Source organism: Rhinolophus ferrumequinum, chromosome 11 (genome assembly GCF_004115265.2).
Source record: "Rhinolophus ferrumequinum isolate MPI-CBG mRhiFer1 chromosome 11, mRhiFer1_v1.p, whole genome shotgun sequence".
Classification (NCBI taxonomy): domain Eukaryota; kingdom Metazoa; phylum Chordata; class Mammalia; order Chiroptera; family Rhinolophidae; genus Rhinolophus; species Rhinolophus ferrumequinum.
In genome coordinates, this window is record NC_046294.1 from 29,702,294 (window position 1) to 29,723,589 (window position 21,296).

The following is a 21,296-nucleotide window of genomic DNA, read 5'->3' on the forward strand; positions in this document are numbered from 1 at the left end:
ATGTCGAAAAAAAGGAACTCTTGTGCACGTTGGTGGGAATGTAAATTGGTGTATCAACTATGGAAAACAATATGGAGATTCCTCAAAAAATTAAAAATAGAAGTACTATATTGTCTAGCAGTCCCACTTCTGAATATATGTTCAAAGGGAATGAAAACAGGATCTTGAAAAGAAATCTGTACTCCCTTGTTCATTGCAGCATTATTTAAAATAGCCAAGATATGTAAATATCAGTGTCCATCAGTGGATAAATGGGTAGAGATGTGATACATGCATGTGCACACGTGAATATTAACACACACACACTCAGGAATATTATTCAGCCATGAGAAAGAAGGAAATTCTACCATTTTTGACCACATTGAGGGTATTACGCTAAGAGAGATAAGCTGGACAAATAAATATACTGCATAGTATCACTTTATACGTAGAATCTTAAAAAAAGCCAAACTCATAGAAACAGAGAATAGAAAACTAGTAAAAAGAGTTTTTCTTTTCAAGACACTGTAACTCCAAATCACAACCTCACTCCTTAGCCTCAGAGGTTCCTGATTCCACAGCATATAAAGAAATGCCCAAAATGGACAGGTTTTTTCCTTGGGCGCAAGTATGTCCTGGAAGATGCCACCTTCCAGAGTGGTAGTGACTTTGCCAAACTCTGAAATAAACCTGTTTATTTATATTTATATTTATAGATAAAATGCTTTTTTTTATAGATAAAATTTATATTTATAGATAAAATGCTTTTGAACAGAACGTGTTTTTTGCTTCTTTGTTTGTTTTCATGCTAATTGTCATTTGTTCTTTGGAAGGACAATTGGACTCTGAGATACCAAATCAAGAAAGTTGGTTATGGAACAGGATTCATCTCTAGGATAATGAAAGTATTTTGTTTTTAAGCAAAACTCTTATACATATATATAGGCATATTATGTATATATATTTTTAAAATTCTAAAAAATGCATTTTTATGACCTATTAACTATTGTGATTATTGCCTAGTAGCAAAGTCATGGTTAAAAGTTGGAATGAAGGAGAAAAAGTGCCGAGCTTTTGCAGGAGGCGAGAGGTGCTGTTTCATATTTTGAATTGTATCACACAAGGTTGAACTTGATATCCTTGTCATATAGGAAATAGAACTTGCTGTTAGGATGATTCTGTGCTGCCAGGGTGACTCTTGCCTCTGCTGAATAATAAAATAGTGTTCCCATGTCCAAATCTGGAGTCACTTCAAGTTTAACAGAAGAATCACCATTTTGATAGATGTGTGATTTTTGTTGAACCTTATTTCACTGCTATCTTTACATCTTAAGTTGAGGGAAAAAATAAATATAACTATCTGTCCCTATAAAGAGTAAGAAGAAAGTAGGAAGTAATTTTATGTTCTCAGGAGAGTAACTGAATGCTTAGAGCAGGATTTAGGTGCCGTGAATATTTTGTTTAGACATCTTTAACTATGTAAGGCCCCCTCACCTGCAAAAAAGAATACTCATCTCCAAGGGTGGTAGTAAAGGTTATATTAAATGAAACCATGTACTTGGAAGGTTTCTATATTGTGTTAAAAAACCTGTAGCTATATAATTATTTTAACTAATCTATTGAGAGGGCATTCTAGACTACCAAATGCTATGTGCATGTAAATTATATAAAACTGTCTATTTCATTCTTGAATTATTATGTGGGATATATTAGCATGAAACATTTGGCATAAAGAGAAACAATCTCAGAACTTATTCAAAGAGAATTTGAAATATAAAAGTAGAGCAATTACCTTGTTTTCTAGTGCTGCTTCCCTACCAAAAAACAACAAAAACCCAACAAATAAATCGTAGCACCATCACATGTTTTTTATAGTCAGCATTATCATAAAGCTTTTGCCCAATTAGAAGGAAGGCCAATAATTTTAAATAAGTCTGTTGATAGCTTACCTTACTTGACTTGCATTCATTGTACATATTCCATAGAAGAACACACACAAGCCAACCAGTGCTGCAGGAATCAGCATTCCAGTATACCATCCCAACCAAGCAAAGTATAGCCCAATCTTCTCTCCAAAATATAGCCTGCACGAGAAGGCAAATTGTTAGCTTGAGGTGATGTAAGTGACACTACAAATACTGATCACACCTACTCAGAATTTCAGCTGGACACTTGAGGCTACCAGCTCACTTCCTTGTCAGCTCCATCTGGGTTATCTTAATATTCCTGATTGTTAATTAATCTAATGATGATGACATTGTTTATTTTTAAACATTCTCCTTATAGGCACAATTTTATAAAATGTGTTTACTTCTATGTCAAACTTACTTCGTCTCACAAAGCTTTTTATAAGTTAATTCTTGCTTTTCTCCATCCTCCTAGCACAATCCCTTTTTGTTTTCCATACACAGAGTTGTGCTACGCCATATTGCTTTTGCATAAATGAGAAAAAAGTCTCCTCTCTAGGTGGATGCTGAAAGCAGATTCAATTTCAGTCTCACTGCACCCTTGGCCAGATTCCCTTACGCTAGACACGATTTGTACAATTATGTCACATCTTCCTCCACAAAGTTCCACTCTGCAATTGCCCGAGCACATGATTCTTTCCTTGGTTACTATTGTGGAATATTATGATGAGGCAGAAAAGGGTTAATAAAAGTGAACCTGAAGGGGGGCTGCCCAGGCCCACATCCCCTCCCCAGAAACCACTCAGGCTCATCCCCTAGAAATAATTCAAAATGTCCAAACACTCCAAAAAAAAGGAGATGAGACCTAACTGATATTAACTGGTTCTTCACACATGAGCAAACTGTTGAAAGCTGTCAGTTAGTTGAACTCTAGCCTCATTATAATACAATTAAAATAAAATGAACATTAAGGCTTGGACCCCCCTGTGGGTTTTTCTGTATGCATTCTGGGTAAGAGCATGTGCAGAAAGAAACTAGATATATAACCAACACATGTCAATCAAATGACCTCAGTCTATATACGTCACATCTCCTGCTGTAAGGAAATTTACCTACCCTTTCCTATATAAGAAAAAGCTAACCTAAAGTTAGGTGCAGGTGTCTGCCCCGGGAGCTTCTATGCCTGCGTCTTTCTTGAATAAACTTACTTCCTTGCTCTCTCCATTTCAGGCTGAATCTGTGAATTTATACACCTTTTGTGAATGACCAGGGATTAATTCCAATGACACAAAATATTACATTTCACCTTCTTTCCCTGTCTGTCTTGTACTAACCCTTCACTTTATATCACTTCTTCCCTGAAGACTTTTCTGACTTCCACTCCAACCTTGGGTCCGATGCCCCGGTTCCTGGCCCCACACTGCCCTCACCCACATTTCATTCCTAAATTTACAGCACTTTATGGCAATTACGTGGACCTCTGTCTTGTTTCACTGGTTCTCACCACAGGAAGTATTAAACGACGCTAAGGAAATGAATGTATTTTAATTCCCATCAGCTGATGAATGTAGTTGATACGGAAATGGCAGATGAAGAAAGCAGTTCTAATGACTACTCAGTCGTTCTTTCCTCACCAATTCTACTGTCAATATTAACTGTCATGCAATTTATAAAGCTCTGGTAAGAAATAATTTCTCGAATTCTCTACTACTGTTTCATCTACATCTTCTAAAAATGGATACTTAACACACAGTTTTATCCCAATGAGAGTTTTAAAGCTTAGCGTTTTGCAGTTCATTTGGAAATATTGCACTAGGCAGTGATTCTTGCGGGGAAGAAAATTCCCTCGTTATTTTTTCCTTAATAAGATTTCTGTTTCTAAAAATCATTTTTCTAGTTTCTTCTCTGTATTGAGCCAACTGAAATTTGTTTATATCCTACCAGATATAGACATGGAGTCATTGTCCACTAAGCATCATTTATCTGATATTTTATTTATAGGTATGGATCAATAGTTCATTCATTTTTTATATAATGATAACAATCTGCTTTGAGACAGAACCTTACTGTATTAACAGGTATTTCAAGAAAACCTTTGTTCCTTTAAACAAGTGTCACTCTGTGGGTTAGAGTAGGGTTTTTAGCACTTATTACTAATAGGTAGAAATATCTTTATAATAATGATTACAGAGGATTGCTCAGAGAGACACCTTATACAGACAGCACTATACCAAGATTTTCAATTACACATTGTTGAAGGTTAAGAGGAGAAACAATGTTATTGGACGGGCGCATAATCACCTAAGTTATGGCAGACTTCAGATCTGTCTCAGGAGAGGGATGAGAGTTTTAGGCAAAGAAGGCTGATGAAAATGCCTTTCATCTAACACACATACACAGAAAGCCAATGCCCTTGACCTAGAATATTGGCATTCATAATCTTCTAGGATGTCTAAGTGTTTCTTAAAGGTACTTGAAAAATCATGACAACACAAGGAGGAACAGAGGTTGCTATTTGTGTCACTTCCCCATCGCACTTCACCCATAGCCATTTTCTTCTTATCTGTTTTACATATTGGTACCCTAGGTGACATTTCATTCGATGACAGGATTCTGCTGCTCAAATAACCTCTATCATAAATACAGAAATGATGAAGCGAACTGTTTAAGAGTATTATTACATTTAGTTTTTAAATCTGAATCCCTCTGATGCCTATGGTGAAACATTTAAAAAAATGCCACACAACTATTTTGCAGGTTGTATAGCTGACAATTTTTACAATGGGCTTTTTTCAGATTCAAATATTTTTCCATTTGAGAAAAGACCGAAACTAAGACAGGTTTTGGCTAGTAAATGTTTGAATTCATTCTTAAAATGAAAAAAAAAAAAATACAACCACGTGTCTAGAAATGGTTGTTTATAAAAAGAGAAAAGACGTGACAGCCCCTTCCCCTTTCATCCACTCTTAATGAACTGTTTGTTTCAGCACGAGAGAATACAGGCCTTGTCTGTAGGTCTAGTCTGGTCTCAATCTTCCATGATCAAAGTATATAAGAAACCCAACTCGTGAAGCCCCTCTTTCTCTCACTACAGATAAGAAGCAACACAATGAGATCCATGTCCTCAAAACTGTGTAGTCTAAGAACAACTATACTCCAAATAAGATTATATAGTTTAAGATGCATGTCTGCGTTATCACCACTTCGATTTTGGTAACCAGCAAGTTCCTAAAGAGTAGGAACCTGCTGAAATACCATCTATATTCTTTTATGGCCTTCATCTTCGGCAGGATGGGAGGGATTCACGACATCCTTCTCCCTTTAGACAGTTGAGCGTGAAATATATTATTTTCATAAGCAAAATTTCCCTTCTATAGCAACAGCCAAAGAATTGGTAAGAACAGCTGAATAACCTTATTTATTGAAAATAAAGATGGCTTGTTGAAATTACCTCTGTAAGAATAGCAATGTCTCCTATAGATAAGTGATTATGGACACTGAAATGCTTGCTAGAAAATCCAAACTTCATTTTTTTAATTTCGGACATATTTATTATCATACTTGATTTCGTGAATGAGCACATCTCACTGTGTTCATATAGCTCTAAAATAATATTTCTTTCACCTGCACAAATAAAAATCTGATACTTTGTTGTAACTGACAGAATTAGAATCAAAGCTTCTTGATTTTGCATATACCCAAGTATTTACTGTTTGAAATAAAAAATGATTTGGTGCTGGATGTTATGCTTTGGGCATCCAAATCCATGCTCTACCCTTTCCTTTCTGCTATGTGCCCTAGGAGGCTCGCCTCTCTGGACTATATCACCTATGCTCCTTCCTTCTTCTGGCTTTCTGATGGGCTCACTGGCCAACTGGAGGAACCAGCTGGAGATCACAGGGTGGGATAAGAGAGGTGTTGGGGTAGTGATTATCCTGATTTTCTCCCTCTTGGGTTATGGCTTGGCTGTAGCTGCTTTCTTCCTAAGGCCGTAGCTTCTATTGGGCAACATCCCGCCTTCTCTGGTTACAGCTTTTGACAGGTTCTGCTGACTGCTTTCCTCCCTTGTCCTTGCAGGCCTAAGTTTCATAACAGCATCCAGCTTTTACTAGTCTCTGGAAGCTTCACATCATTTGCTAGTTCACTTGATCCTATTTACACTTCTGCACATAATTCTTTTATGAACTTCTCTTCAAATACCCCTTCTATTCTACCAGTTCTATCAGTTCCCTGCTGGTACAGTTATGAGTGGATCTTGATATTTCTATTTCATAAACAATTTAAAATATCAATATTTATAACCATTTTAAATTTATATTTATAAAAAAAGCATACAAATGCTTTTTTCCCTTTCCTTCTATAAGTATTTATAGTTAGCCTAGGACTTGAGTAAGTCCTTTTAAATACATGTTTCCTGATTTTTTTTTTTTTAAAGTATCCTCCATCAAAATAAAATAAATCATGGGTGCAGAGGTATTTCAAGACTAATTCCAGTCAAGGACAGCTGCTCACTAGACTGTACTTCTTGCAATGGAACAGATACTAAATCTTTGTTGGAAGATAAATACACGCACAGATGCTGTGTTGGTCATTTTCCTCTTTGCTCCCAGATTCATTTTTTGCCTTTCCCTATTTTGATTTGTTTTCACAGGGAAGTCGATTATGTTGCTGTCCTTGTAAATTGCTCCTAGTTTAGTTGGGCCAGGAGATACTAGAAGACTCAAAGGCGCAAGGAAGGGAGAAGCCAGGACATTTTCTCTCCTGGGCATCTTGGGCTGTCCCCACAGTAGCCATGCCTTCACAATGGCTCCACTCTCAACACCTTCACTTTTTTGCAGCAGGTGTAATCATGGATTGTACGATTCTGCCCAGTAACGGCCCAGGTATGGAGCTCTCAAGTGTTCTTCATCCAATTTCCCCTCCAGTTTTAGGGGAGTTAGCAGTTTTCTGCTGCTGTTGCCTCTCTCTGGCATCTCTGGTTGCCTCACTATCCCTGTTTGAGTTCTCAGCCTTTCCATCCCCTGTGTAACCAATTTTCTAAATTACAGTTCCTTTTATTGAAAAGACATTTAAAGGCTTATTTATTCCTGACTGATACAGATGATTTGATGGGTAAATGAAATAATTCCAAACCTAAGAACATGACAACAGAACAGCATACTATCTTCCATTATGAATCCACGCACAGTACCTGATTAAATCCAGGGGCTGATGCTTGTACCACATCCCCCAGCGTGCCCAGCGCTCATACAATAGATGTCTGTTATTCTGAGGTCCGTGGGTTTTGATGGGCTGGCTACTCTTGTAGGCGCCCTGAAACAGATCAAACAAGATCAATCGCTATCCATTGTCTTAGTGAAATTTCAACTACAGAGGAATTGCTTTCATTTGTTTTCTTACAGAATAATTGAACAACTTACTGAAAGCTTCAGAAATTGTAAACTGAAGCCCATCTCTGGAATGATGTAGTCAATGCCTTTATGTATCTCTATTTCATCGAAAATATTTTGATAGTTCCTTTAAAATCCTGTCTTAAATTCCATTTTTAAACCAATGAGATTCCTTTCCCTTAAAGTAAACTAGACTGCAGGTTTCACTGTTTGGAACCTAAGGTCTTTTAATAAACACAATTGTCTTCACCACCATGGAGAGAAATTGTTATAACCTTAGTTCAGAAATTGAGTATTATTCTGCTTTAAGAAATAATCTTACCAATGTCACCCCAATAAACTTAATAAAAATTTAGAAAATAAAGAAAATATTTATTTCATTTGTAGATGCTAAGGAAGAGGGTACATGCTCATTCAAAAAGTGTGAGGCCTGTCACCAGTGCTAGTCACATTTTTAAATTCTAAATTCCTTAAAACTTACTTCGGATAAGTTATTCCAAAAATTAAAGCATGTTTTCAAATTCTTTATATCCCCCTCCATTAAAAATCTGTCATATGGGTTGCAATTTCAAAAACATAGAATATACATATACATACATATATATATACCTTACAGAGAAAAGTATTTCCTGAAGGCTGAACTGCTCAGCTTTTATGGTTAAAAAAGAGGGCAATAGCTATGGTGACTATCTTTTCTGAACTAGAATGTAGGACACAGGATTTGATAAAATCCCTCTCCTCACTCCAATGTGTGACTCTACTTTTATGAAAAGTTTGATGAAAATTTAAAACAAGTGTTGCATGCCTCAGTTTCCTCGGCAAGGTGATGGGGATACAAATAAATATTAATGACACACGATACAGAGGGATTTGTGAGGGCTCACTTGGATAATCACTATAAAGTGCCAGGCACATAGGAAGTACAAAATCAATGTGAATTTTAGGTATTTGACATATTGTGGCCATTGAAAATTGCAAAACTATCATTTGAATGATAACCAGGGCTGTGAGTTCCTACGAAGAAAGAAGACACCTTGAATCAGGTTCTGCAGATGTCTCGAGGCTGAAATGAGACATCCATATGCATTTCACCTCTGGCTTTCTAATGAAATAGATAATTAGGTAAGGGTGAAGTACAGTTAAAGTGTAGTCCACGGTTTTCTTCCCTAAGGGAGCTCAAGGTGTTTAAAGCATAAAGATTGGAAGGAAAGGATATGGAAGCAAACATTAAGATTCCAGGTGTGAGACATTCACTTGGGAAAAGGTCTGTCTGCTTCTAAAATTGGATGGATTTGTTAAGGGAGACCACCCTGAGATTGAGTATGTAATGGGAAGTGAACCAAAGTAGTACCTCTCTTTTAATCATTACTGATCATTTTTCTAAAATACATGACTTTTCTTCCTGGCCTCAGTGATCAAACATAAATAATTTCAGGGTTTTAGGTGCTAAGCTTTAGAATCTCTAGTGCATCATTGTTCTAACTCTGCTCAATAACCTCAATCATCCATACGGTTCTGGGTTTACAGTAACATAAGGTGGGCTGCATGAGAAAACTGACCAAAGTGATGATACCGCTCACCCATATATTTCTATCCCTTTCCAGAGGACCACGTACATTCAGTGATCCAGTCCATCCCTATATTCGGTCCCTTCCTCCAACCACCACACTTTTCCTCTGTCTCCACTCTCAAGATCTTAGGCAAAGTCTTTCTCACATAAATATCCCTTTTGATCCATTTCTTTCATCTTTTTCATGCCAAATTCCCCTGGAAATGTCTTTGCCTTCCCTCTAGCCATTGTCTCTTTGTAAGTAAAACATAAATTTCAAAGAGGAGTGAAAAAATATGATACTGACACTAGCAACATGCCTGCATCAAGAAAGAAAGAAGCCACAGATTGTGAAGTGTCTTTAAATAAAAGTACAGAGTCAATGTGATTGATTCTCTTTTCCTGTAAGCAAGCCTTGCTTTTCTTTCTTCAAGTAGTAGCATTTAAAATCAATAGAAAATTCCAAGTACATTTTATTCACTTTCTGCTTTCTTTAGTTACTCATATTTCAATACTATAGTTTTCTAATTGTTTTGTGTTATATGTTCCAGATTTTACCAAATTACAAGAATAAATGGGAAAATGACTATTACTTACAACACAATCCTAATAGGTTCCAAATTTCATGCAAGAAACTGTCAAACGAACTGTAAGAACACACATTAGTTATATAGACCAATTACTAAAACAAAACAAACCAAACTTTCCTTTGGTATAGAAGCTCTTCTAGTGCCTAGGTTTGCCACTCCGAACACTTTACCATTTATGGACTGTGTCATATTTTGCATGGTGTTTAATGTTTCTGATCCTTGTTTCTGCATCTCTAAAATGGGAATACTAATATCTACTGCGCCAGGATTACTGTCAGGATAGTGGGAAAATACATGCACAAGGCTTGCTGAAGGACATACACTGAGAGCCTCTTATTATTATTCTACTTCCTGTAATACGTAGGTATACCATCACGAATAGAAGCATTGGAGTCTGGCTTCCTGGACTCAAGACTGTACCTTTGATACTAAGCCTTGCCATGCCTCGATGACTTATTTATAAAACTGAGTAATATCGTTGTCTATCTCAAGGCGCTCTTGCAAGTATTCAATAAAATAATACATATAAAACATTTAGCTCAATGCCGAATAGGAAAGTACTCGACACAATTTACCTATTATGACTTATATTGGAGTGTGAACTCCTCAAGTATAGGGATTATGGCTTATGAGTCCTAAAACCTTTATAAATAGAAGGGAGATGGGTTTTGACAGTGCAGAAATGAAACCTCTAAAGACTCCATTCTTTTATTAAAATGTAAAATTGCCTTAAAATGAATACAATGTGTGTGTGTGTGTGAGTGTGTGTGTGAGTGTGAGTGTGTGTGTGTGTGTGTGAGGGGTTTAAAACTGATTCAAATGTCATTCATGACTCAGCAGGTAAAGCCCACCACAGCTTGGAGCAGGCTTTTCTCCTTAACATTAGTAGACAGGTAATAATCTGGCAGAGTACCAAGTAGGTAACGGGCTGTAGGTTTTGTGCGGGCTTGTGTTAGATTTTCAGGCATCCCTGAGTAGTATGCCCAAGGCAGGAACCCGCCACGGTTGGGTGGTGTGGCTCCCCAATGGGTCAAGCGTAGAGTTGTGTGTTGAAGTCCAGGGCAGTGCCCAGAGTGGCTGAATGTCCCTGAGTTCCTTTCAAGGCTGGGGTTCCTGAAGTGGACAAACTACAGGAGGGGTCTGGAGCCCAGGAGCCAGTGCACAGCCACAGAACTGTAATGGGGTCAGAAAGGCCCAGGGCCAGTTCCTGGTTGAACCCTCCTGGGAACGGAAAGCCAGACTTAAGTGAAGAAAAAAAAAAAAAAGGGATCAAGTGTTGAGCATGAGAAACATTTTTTAGTTCAATGGAAATTATATTTCAAAATTACCTCATGTGGGGGAAAAGCTGCTATGTAAGAGCCATTGTTAATAAGTTTACAGATGCCTGGAAAAGAGAAGGAGAAAGCAGTCCTCGGGTTAGTGTAAATAAAAACTTCCCTCTGAATCAACATACACATACTTGGCCTAATAAATTAATTTAAAAACTTAAAATAACCAAAATGGCTTCCATAACCGCTTCACCTAGTGAAGTGTGAAAGAGACTGATACTAAGAGTATAATTGTGTCCTTACAACATTAATAAATGTTGTATGAATAACATTAATAAACGGAGAGTTGCAATATGCCAAAGTAGGATTTTACTTTGCCATCTCATGAAATAGGGGGCATTTTGATATTCACTCATTTGGAATCACATGAGCCTAGAGCACTTTCTTTTTTTTTTTTTTTTTTGGTGAAAACAAAATTTGGTCAAGGAAGCAGAGAAGAGATATAAATAGCAATTTGATACTTCTTAAAATCTCCTCCCTCTCAGTTAGAGTGTAGCGAAATGGACACGCTCATATAGTCCTAATAAAACAAAATATTTAGAAAACCTTTCTGGAGAGCAATTTTTGTTGCAATATTTTTTATATTAGTAAAAAATTAGAAATAATTGTATATCCAAAATTGAGGAATCATTTAATTATTATGATACAATCAAGTATGTTAGGTAAATAATTGTGATTTGATGAATGCTTATAATAGAATACTGTATAGCTATTTACAATAATGTTTTCAGGCATTCTTAAAAGCTTGAGAAAATGCTCATAATGGTAATTTAAAAAAGATAAGAAAATTGTAAACACTGCATGACTTTATTTATGATATACATATACTTTTCCAGTACTAATATATAATAGTGACAATTGAATTTAAAGAGTTAAAAAAAAATTAAATGTTCTTCTATGTTTATAATGAATTCTACAAAGGCCGTTATACCTTAACAATCATTTAAATTGTGATATTTTTTATTTTTAAAGACTACATAAGCACATAGTGCTACCATTTAGACACGTTTTTAGTTTATATTCTGTTTTTATTTGCATTTCTTATTTAGAAAATTTTAAGTGTCAACATATTCTTGTAGGGATTTAGTGTCTAAATTAACTATTTTGTCTGCTCAGTAATAAATGAATTATTAATCAGAGGACAACCAAAGTCGAATGTTCCTGTTTAAAAAATGGCTGACTTGAACCATAGTTCATTTGATTTATGTAGCATTCTATTCCAGCGTAAATCAGTGCAGATTTTTATTGTCAAGGTTTTAGGAGATGACTAACATGTGATCTCTTCAGCCATCTTGTGTTTTTCACCCTAACAATTAAAAAGCCAGCTTGTTTGATACATGTTATTTTCTGCTGTGTTCTATGTAAACTTTGCAATTCCTTTTAATTATTCTGGGTGCAACTTTCTCAATTTTCTTTTGTATCATTGATGGAATAGCATACTGCTAAGCAGTCAAGAAACACAGAAATTTAAAAAGTTAAAATTAGTTGTTAATGTACCTTCCAGAGGTAATCTCTCAAAAGTTTCAAATATATCCTTCTAGATTTTTTTTCCTTTTTATGTATGTATATTTAGGAAGTAGGATTACATTAGACTTATAGTTTTATAATCTGTTTTTTCATTTGATAATGCCTTGTAGATATCTTTCATTGTCATCTATAGAGATAATTAATCAGTAGCTTTCAATCACCACGAATTAGGGCTGTGTCATATCGTCTCTATAAGATTAATATATAGCATCAAATAGATGCTGAATAAATTTGAGTTAAGAGTGAATAAATGTCACATAATTTTTAATACATGCATTATGGGGATGTAGCCTAACTTATCTGTCAGTGCCTAACGATGGACAGTTAAAATATTTCTAGTTTTACTCTATTACAAAGTCATAATAAGCAAATGTTTACATCTACTGTTATTCAAAAATCTGATGATTTCTTTGGGATAAATTTCATAAAATTTCTATTCCAAACTGTTTGCACATTTCACATTTTGATACCTATGGCCAAATGCCCCCGACAAGAGTTTGCTTCTTTTATTTTGTTGTGTTCTGTTCAAAGGCTGAAAAATAGAACATTTAGAGTTGTGCTCAATGTGTTATATATTCCTATTTCATGCATGAAGGCAAAGCTTGAAGTGTTAACTATTTCTGGGTAATATCAGTAACTGAAAATTGTACTTTCTCTACATTTGTAATTCGTGTTCTTACCCACTTTTGATATTCCATTTTCATATTTGGTGTGCTGCAGCATGTGATAGACTATTCTGCTCCGAGTGGCATTGCTGAAGAAGGTGTCCTTATTGTTTATGATGAAGCTGTTAAGATAAGGGCATTGGTTTTAATCTTCAAGGTAGAGCACAGAATCCAGCAACAGGAACAACGTCCTGAGCACTCATCCGTTTTCTCCTTTAAACTAATGCATGTGAAGGATAGTATAACAAATCAGAAGAGAAACCATCCTCTTTTAAAAAGAAAAAAAATCAATTGGCAGAGAGAGAAAAACAAACATAAATAATACAGGGCATCATCAATATTCATTTTACTATCTTTCAGTTTACAAGGAAGTTTACAAGGAAGCCTAGATGTCCTCGTATTTTCTGTTTAGCATGGAACAGGAAGACACTAGAGTTTCCATTGGCTCCCATACATTTTAATTAAGCAATGTGGTTCCAAATAGAACACATTAACATTGATGTAATTCCCCGGTGCCACACTTTCCAAGTTAACTTATCTTGTTTACAGAACTTCAGCAATATGTGAAATAGTTTTCCATTTCCCTTCATGTCCTATTCTGTCCCCATGTAGGAAGAGTTGCAAGGAGGAACCCTATGAGAGTCAATGATGTGAAGAGCAAAAGGAATGATACCCAAAAGGAAACAAAGAGTCTGTTTTAGGATTAACTATGATATACTGGAAGTCTCAAAAAATAAAAATAAAAAAAAATCGAAGCATCCTGGGCCTCACTCAAGTTCTGACAATTCCTGTTTCCAGTTGCTTTATCTCTGTGAATAATACACCATCATTTTCTCACACAGTTAGGTCTTCTTTGATCCTTGCTTTCTCTTCACCATGAATATTCAAACAGTTGCCAAACCACGTAACTTTTATAACTGAACTGCCTGCCTCTCTTGTACCCATCTTTGTCTGGGTCTCATTGCCTCTTGACTAGATTATGAGAATGTCCTCCTAACTGGCCCTGCAATTTCCCACCTGACTTTTAAAGCACAGTTCTGACCCTTGGAGCATTCCTGCTATTAACATGTCAACAGCTCTCCATTATGCATAATTAAATTTCTATTTTCCTCTCTGTGTCTCTATTCTTGTATTTTAACCTTTCCCTCAGTCTTATTTCTTATAGCTTGGTTCCTTGTATCTGATAGACTGTCAAATTGTAGAATTTATCACCACCTTGGAATCCCAGGCTTGTTTTCCTCACGATTTTGCTCTGTCTCTGATGTCTGTCCCCCCATCTTTTTCTACCTCCTTCCACATTTTTACCTGCTAAAAAGGACTAGCTCCTTCATAAAGGTTTCCTGGCTCCTCTCCTCTGGATATAGCTTCTCTTTCTCTTATAAAAATGTGCATTTTACTTGTGTCTTTCTTGACGCATTGATTTTACTCAGTGTTGTATTATGGTTATCTGCATACCTGTCCATTAGACTCCAAGTTCCTCCAGTATTCTCATATAACGCTTTTAAATTTTGTACTTAGATGCACATAATTAACAGTTCTGTGTCTTGTTAATTATAATATAGAGAAAATGTCCACCAAATCTTTTCCCATCTGATTGATTCAGAAATTGCTGAACAAATATTTCTTTAGAAGGTAAATTCCTTTCTTATGGAATTACATTATAAAAGAAAGTAACATGATATATAAGTAAACAAATTAGTTACATAATTTCAGAAATTGCTATGAAGAACAAGGATGTAAACAATGCATAGAGAATGACTGGGACAAAGGGACTATAGATAATATTCTCAATAAGGTCTGTCTGAGTAGGTGATGTCTGAGTAGGATAAAAATCATAAGAGGAATGTGCCATGTAAATATTTTTGGGGGAGGGACATGTTAGGAAAAGAGGATAGTAAAAACAAAGACTTCGAGATAGAATTAAGACTGAGCTTCTGATGGGTAGCATCAAAGCTTGTGTGCCTGAAATAAGTAAATGGTGTGGCAAACAGAAGACAAGAAGATAGTGTTGGTCGGGGACCACAGCATAATGGCCACATATGGATGAAAAGAAATTTGAATTTTATTGTAAGTGAGAACGGCAGGCCATTGGGGAGATTTAAACAAGACAGTTGCATGATCTGATTGAGATTTTTCAAAGACCACTCTAGTTTCTTGGGTTTAAAAACAAAAAGCAGAATGTATTTTATTTGGTGCATCACAGAGCCTGAAAAAGTACAGCAAAAAAGCTCAAGTAGCATCCTCGAAACTATAACCTCTCTCTAACCCAGGAAGTCATTTGGATTTCCACTGCTTCCTCTACTTCTCATAGCTAGAATTTAAAAGGATGCTTTTAGAGTCACCTCTAAGACTAAATAATGACATAAATCAAATATTTGGAAGATGAGGATTTCTCATTGATGACTGGCTCTGTTACAGGTTCGGCGGTCTGGAATTCCATTTCATCCTGTCTCTTAACTTCCTACATCACAGAACGTAGGTCAATACAGAATCGTGTACAGCAAAGTAGATCCTGCAGCTATAGGCCTAGTGTATACTATGTATTTCTCCACCTTTATCTTTAGCTGATTTTATTTAATTATTAATTTACATTTTCTTCTGTCCCAGTAGACTGGGAGTGCTGTGAAGGCTCCTTGTACTGTGTCATAAACTCAATTTGTACCATGTAGAAACTCAATAAATACCAGCTGAATGAAAAACTGAATAGAGAGAGATATGTTGGTAGACAGATAGACAGACAGATAAGCATGCAAAAAATCCTTACCTTAGTTTAATAAGATTAAACTACAATGGATTAAACTAGCAAGTACAAATTAATTAAATGTAATTATAAATATAATAATTTACTAATTAGAACAATCCATTATTCAAGGATGTTACTTAATAGCATCTCTATTATTATTATTATTACCATCATTCTTGTTACTTTAACTGAATTACTTACTACCATAGTAATTACTTTGAAAGACTTGGGAATGAGACTATCAGTCCATGAGTTTACAGTTAATTATCCGTTACTGGAATATCTCTAAATCATAGTTGATCAAAAATAATGTTCACTGAGTGTTATTCATACGTTAAGTTTATATATTAATAAAATGATACATTCTTTGACTTATTTGACAAACAATGGTACTGGTCCAAGTATTTTTATTCTATCAACCACTCCCAGGTAATGGAAGGTACCAAGGCAGGTAGTGGGAGAAAGGAGATGGGAACTCACTGGTGAATTCGTGCACGGCTGAAGGGGCCGGTATAACAGTCTGACTCCTCCAGTTCTGGAAAAGCTGTCTTGTCGAGAACCATTGGGTTTTGGGACATCCATTTTTTGAGTCTTCGAAAATAACTGTGCACCCTGGAACAAAGTCACATTTTAGAGCTAGATAAGGTTGCGTTCCAGAGTCATGCCTACCTTCATTGCCATTCCAAAGAGTTCCAAAAAGACACACACACCCACACTCACACCCTCACACATGCATTATTCCTCCTATTTTCAGGAGGAATTTAAAATAAATCTGGATTAAAGAGTCAAAAGAACTTGGTTGGAGCACAAGCTCTACCTAAGGAACCGTGAAGATTGGGGAATGTAGCACTGGGTTGGGGAAGCAGTGATAATGGGGTCTTTGATTTTTTCCTGATCGGCAGATCAAGTAACTCTTTGTTCTGCCTCCCTGAAGGGTCATTTTGAAGATACCTTGATAATTGAATGTGAAAGTGTATTGTAAACAAATGATACATAGCAGCGATAATAAAACTAGAGCCATTTTCTATCAACCTGCCTGGAGAAATGATGATCTTCAAATGCTGCATAATTGCCTGCACATTAATTATCCCCTAAAGTTAAGTGGTCAAAACTCTCTTGCACAAAACATCTTTCCCCTTTCAAGAAAGGAAAAGCACAAGAGAAATCTAAGTGCACATAATTGATTTGTGTTTCCCTCTTTGCAGTTATCTACAAATTGGGTTTTGTAATTTTATAACAATGATGAACACACACACACACACACACACACACACACACACACACACACACTCTTAAATTTCTACTCCAAAGGTAAAGAACAAAAACAGAAACAAAAACAAAACAAAATTAGTCATTTCCTTAATTGAAGGTCTAAATTTAAATTCAGGCAAATAACATGGCATTCTTTTTTTCAGTTTGATATGTCATATACTTTCATAAACACCCTTCCTATTTATTCACTACCCTTCCGGTATGCATCTACAAAGTAAAGGAACAAAGGGAATATCTGTAGTAAATAAATGGTAAAGATGTCAACTACAGTGAGGTTTAACATACTTTAATAATCATTTAGAATCAATGATAACTGAATTTTTATTTCATAAAATTAAACGGAAAATAATAAACCTAAAAGATAAAACATTATGACAATATAGTGTTCATTTTTCTGGTTTACTTTACGTTTGAGACCAAAAGAGAAAAAAATAACATTTTCCCCCACTATTAAAAATGTTGTTTCTTTAGGATTTAATATACACATTTATTAGGCATTCTAGATACAAGTTTATTCTAAAACTAGATTATGACAGTATTACATAAAGACATTTGTTTCTATTTTAATATACAGGATTATATCCTTCTGCCAGCCTCTGAAAAAAAAGATGCCCGTTTATCAGAAATCCCACTACTCATACAGTAGCAAAATGTCTCAGTAATTCTATAGAGCGAACACAGACATTTTTCAACACACGCAACATTAAGCAGGCACAAGCAGAAAACCAACCAACCAACCAAGAAAAAAACAAGGAAAACCTGCAGTTGTAAATGTATCTATTATAGTATTCCAATGACTTGACTTTATTATGCAAAATAACTTTGGCCATTTGCTCCCTTAGAGCAGGACCAAACAGGCACAAGGATAATGATGAAAGCTCCTTCTAAATCTGAGCATGCTAACCTGACAAACAGAAAACTCTGACCTGGCTGAGGAACATCATTAATATATATTTTTAAAAGAGCTATTTGAATACTAATCCCTTAACGTTTGTTCTAATAGCAAGTTTTCCCCTCCTATTATTTACTTATCTTGTCACCATTCCTAAGACACTGAAATTTAATGTTTAAAAGAGCCCTATATTCTCCTATTCTACAATTCAAATTTTTCCTATTCTAAAGTTCTAAATTATATTCTTGGTAAACAAACTAGATTTACTGACTCTTTTCCTAAAATGGTATGATATTCACACCACATGATTCTTCTAGTTTTCGTGTCATTCTGACTTGTAATGTCCTGCAACATTATTCAATAGGACATACTGACCGCATTCACAATTTTTTTGTTAACTGTTATTTTTCAGTGAGCAGAAAAACAGCCAAATTTTGCTTTAGAGTTCATTAAAGGGAAGCTTATTTCCTTCAGTGAAACAGGACCAAGGCGATTCAAGAGGGAGAATTTCTTCTGTCTCAGAGCTGTGGTATGATTAATTCCTTTGTCATAGCGATTGTTACTAAAACAGGTAAAGAGATTTTTTTATTATAACTATTTTTATTAGTTTCAGGTGCACAAAACAATGTAATAGTTAGACATTTATCATTTATACCTGATGACCCAGTAAAGTAATTCACTTTCCCTCACACAATGACAACCCCCCGCCCCCCATCCACTACCCCTCTGACATCGCACACAGCCATTACATTTCCACTGTCTCCATTCCTAATGCTGTACTCTGCTTCTTGTAAATTATATATATACATATATATATATATATACACATATATATATATATATACACACACACATATATATAAACTTGCAGTTGACATTCATTATTGTTCAGCTTCAGCTTCAGGTGCGCAGTGCAGTGATCAGGCATCTATATCATCCCTGAGGTGGTCTTCCTAATGAGACAAGTGTCCATTGGATACCCTACAAAATCTTTACAACATTATTGATTACATTCCCAAACAAACTTCTTTTTAAGAGCTTCATCTCAAAACAACATCTCTTGGGAAAAGTCAAGAGATGTTGTTTTGAGATGAAGCTCTTAAAAAGAAGTTTGTTTTCAATACGAAGATAAGAGAGGCAGCTTCAGTTGTGGGAATAAGAATAGGTCTGTGATTCAAAAGATTTTGTATGGCACCTCATTACCCTGGATGCTAGTCTTTCCTTTAACACCTCTGCAAATAAGAGATTTGGATCGAATGATCCAGAAGGTCTCTGTTGGGTCTGTTGTTCTATTACTTTACTGGGTCATCAGGTACCCATAGATCTTGGCTTTCTAACTATTTTTTAAATTAAAATATTCTAAAACGCTGACCTGCAATTAAAACCCTCCTTCCATAACATTATACCAAGTGAGGATTGCAGGAATGTCAATGGCCCATAGAAAAAAGAGATTCTCTGATTCCTAAACACTGTTAAATTTGCCACAAGTCAGTTTTGAAATCTCTTGAATAAATCAATAAAATGTTTTTTCCTAAAATTTACAACTGCTCATAAGGATAATTGAATGTCTTCCTGTTTTTTTTCCCCAAATGACAAATGAGTCATAAACAAATCATGCATCATCCACCAACCTGCCCATTGATTTGTTCCTCCCGTCAGTGTAGTAGGATTTTTTCCTGAAAAATAATAGAAATCAGCTGAGGTAAGTCACATGAAAATTGTGAACACAGTGAGTGACAACGTTTAATCAAACTGAGCATTTCAGTATTCCATCTTCCACATGCTTAAGAAAGACATGAAATCAGCCAGTATAATAGAAAGGATTCTAAATTTCCATTGTTTTAATTTCAGAATCTAAATTACTAATAATAATTAAAAAAACACTTTCACAAATCAATAAAACACTTGCATATTTGATTTTTAATTCTATTTCTTGAAAGTTTCACTTCTGCTTTATAATGCATATTAACTAGATCATTTGCTTATTTGTTACTATATGAAGTCATCCATCCATCCATCCATTCAAACACATATGTGATGGATATTTCTGAACGAATGTTAGGATATAACCACCAAAAATTAGAGAACAAAGAGTGTCTCTACCCTCAAAAAGCTTCCTCTATAGTTGAGGAGACAAGTGATAGAATGAAGTGTGATAACGCAGGAAAAGAGAGAGTGTTATGGAAGCACCTAGGAAGGGACCTCGATTAGTGTTTGTAGATGGAGGAGAAAGGAGACAGGGAAGCCTTCCCACAGGGTGTGTTACTTGTGCTGAATCTTGAAACAGGAGTGGGAGCAGTTCTCTGAATGAAGTATGTAGGACAAGGCATTGGAGACAGAGGTAGCAGCATACGAAATGGTTATGGGAGTAAGATCAAGCCTTTTAAGATTCAGGGAAGGGCAACTAATTTGGTAATCACTGCGGTATAAACTGCAAGTTGAGAATAGTGATAAAAGAGGTGGGGCATAGTGAACAAGGAGCAGACGATGAGGGGTCTATCACTAATGCTGAGGTTCGGGGTGAAAAGCAATGGGAAGATATTGTGTGTTTTAAGTGGGTGTGTAGCATGTCTAATGTTAGAGAAACTAAACATTCTAGTGATGGGTTAATCTCTTAAAAGACTCTCTCTACATCCTCATCTTTTAGCTGAGGAATGTTATTCTGGGCCTTCAAAAATGTTTCTGTATCCCCACACATTAATACCCATTTCAGAGGATCAATCAGTAAACTTTTCCAAAGGGTGGGACCTGGAAACCAGGGCTGAGAGTCATGACAACTGATATATAGTCCTAACTGTATTATTGACTTCTTAGAAAACTTTAAAAACCTTCTGAGCTACCATATTTCATTGCAATCACTGGTTATATACTACTAGAAAATAATTTTCAGGTTGTCTTTGCCATACTCTAACCCTAAATTTAAATATGAAATAGCAAGGCTTGCTATGTCTATTCCAAACTCACACTTTGAATACCTTCACTCTTCATTTTTTCAAACATACACGTTTGTGTACATACCACCTCATCGGACTGCACACCCAGCCTCACTCTGAACCTGCTCGCCATGGACTGTCTTGCACTATTTACCCCATCGTTATATAACTGTTCACTATCTTCCGTATGGCACTGGGTTTCCTGAAGACTGTGTTTTCATTTCATTTAATTCTGTATGCCTGCTGTGTCTTTGGCACATTGTCTGATAAATAATAAGAATTCAGATGGCTGATGAATAAATGTGTGAGCCTTCATTAATTCATAGTTATTATCTCCTTCTGTGCCTGAGACCACTTTGCATTTAATAAACATTTGCAGATAAGGTATCATTAAAAAAAAAAGAACTACAAATGTAGAAATTAGTTTAAAATAATTTTCAGCATCAAAAAAATCTAGGAATGTGGTTAAAAAGAGTGAAAGTTCAGAGTTATAATTATTGGTCATGGATATGATAAGGAAT

General features: G+C 35.7%; 1 protein-coding gene across 5 annotated transcripts in view; it reads right to left on the reverse strand.

Moving 5' to 3' along the window:
* The window catches only part of ANO3 (anoctamin 3), a 344,736-nt gene that overhangs the window by 81,643 nt on the left and 241,797 nt on the right, over window positions 1-21,296 (reverse strand). For all 5 annotated transcript variants that reach the window (XM_033120578.1, XM_033120577.1, XM_033120579.1 and 2 more), the window contains 6 exons: window positions 19,474-19,518; window positions 16,159-16,290; window positions 12,951-13,057; window positions 10,744-10,799; window positions 7,078-7,199; window positions 1,929-2,063 (listed from right to left, as the gene is read on the reverse strand). In XM_033120578.1, coding sequence (XP_032976469.1) covers window positions 1,929-2,063; window positions 7,078-7,199; window positions 10,744-10,799; window positions 12,951-13,057; window positions 16,159-16,290; window positions 19,474-19,518 — 597 coding nt within the window. The remainder of the gene's footprint in view (window positions 1-1,928; window positions 2,064-7,077; window positions 7,200-10,743; window positions 10,800-12,950; window positions 13,058-16,158; window positions 16,291-19,473; window positions 19,519-21,296) is intronic.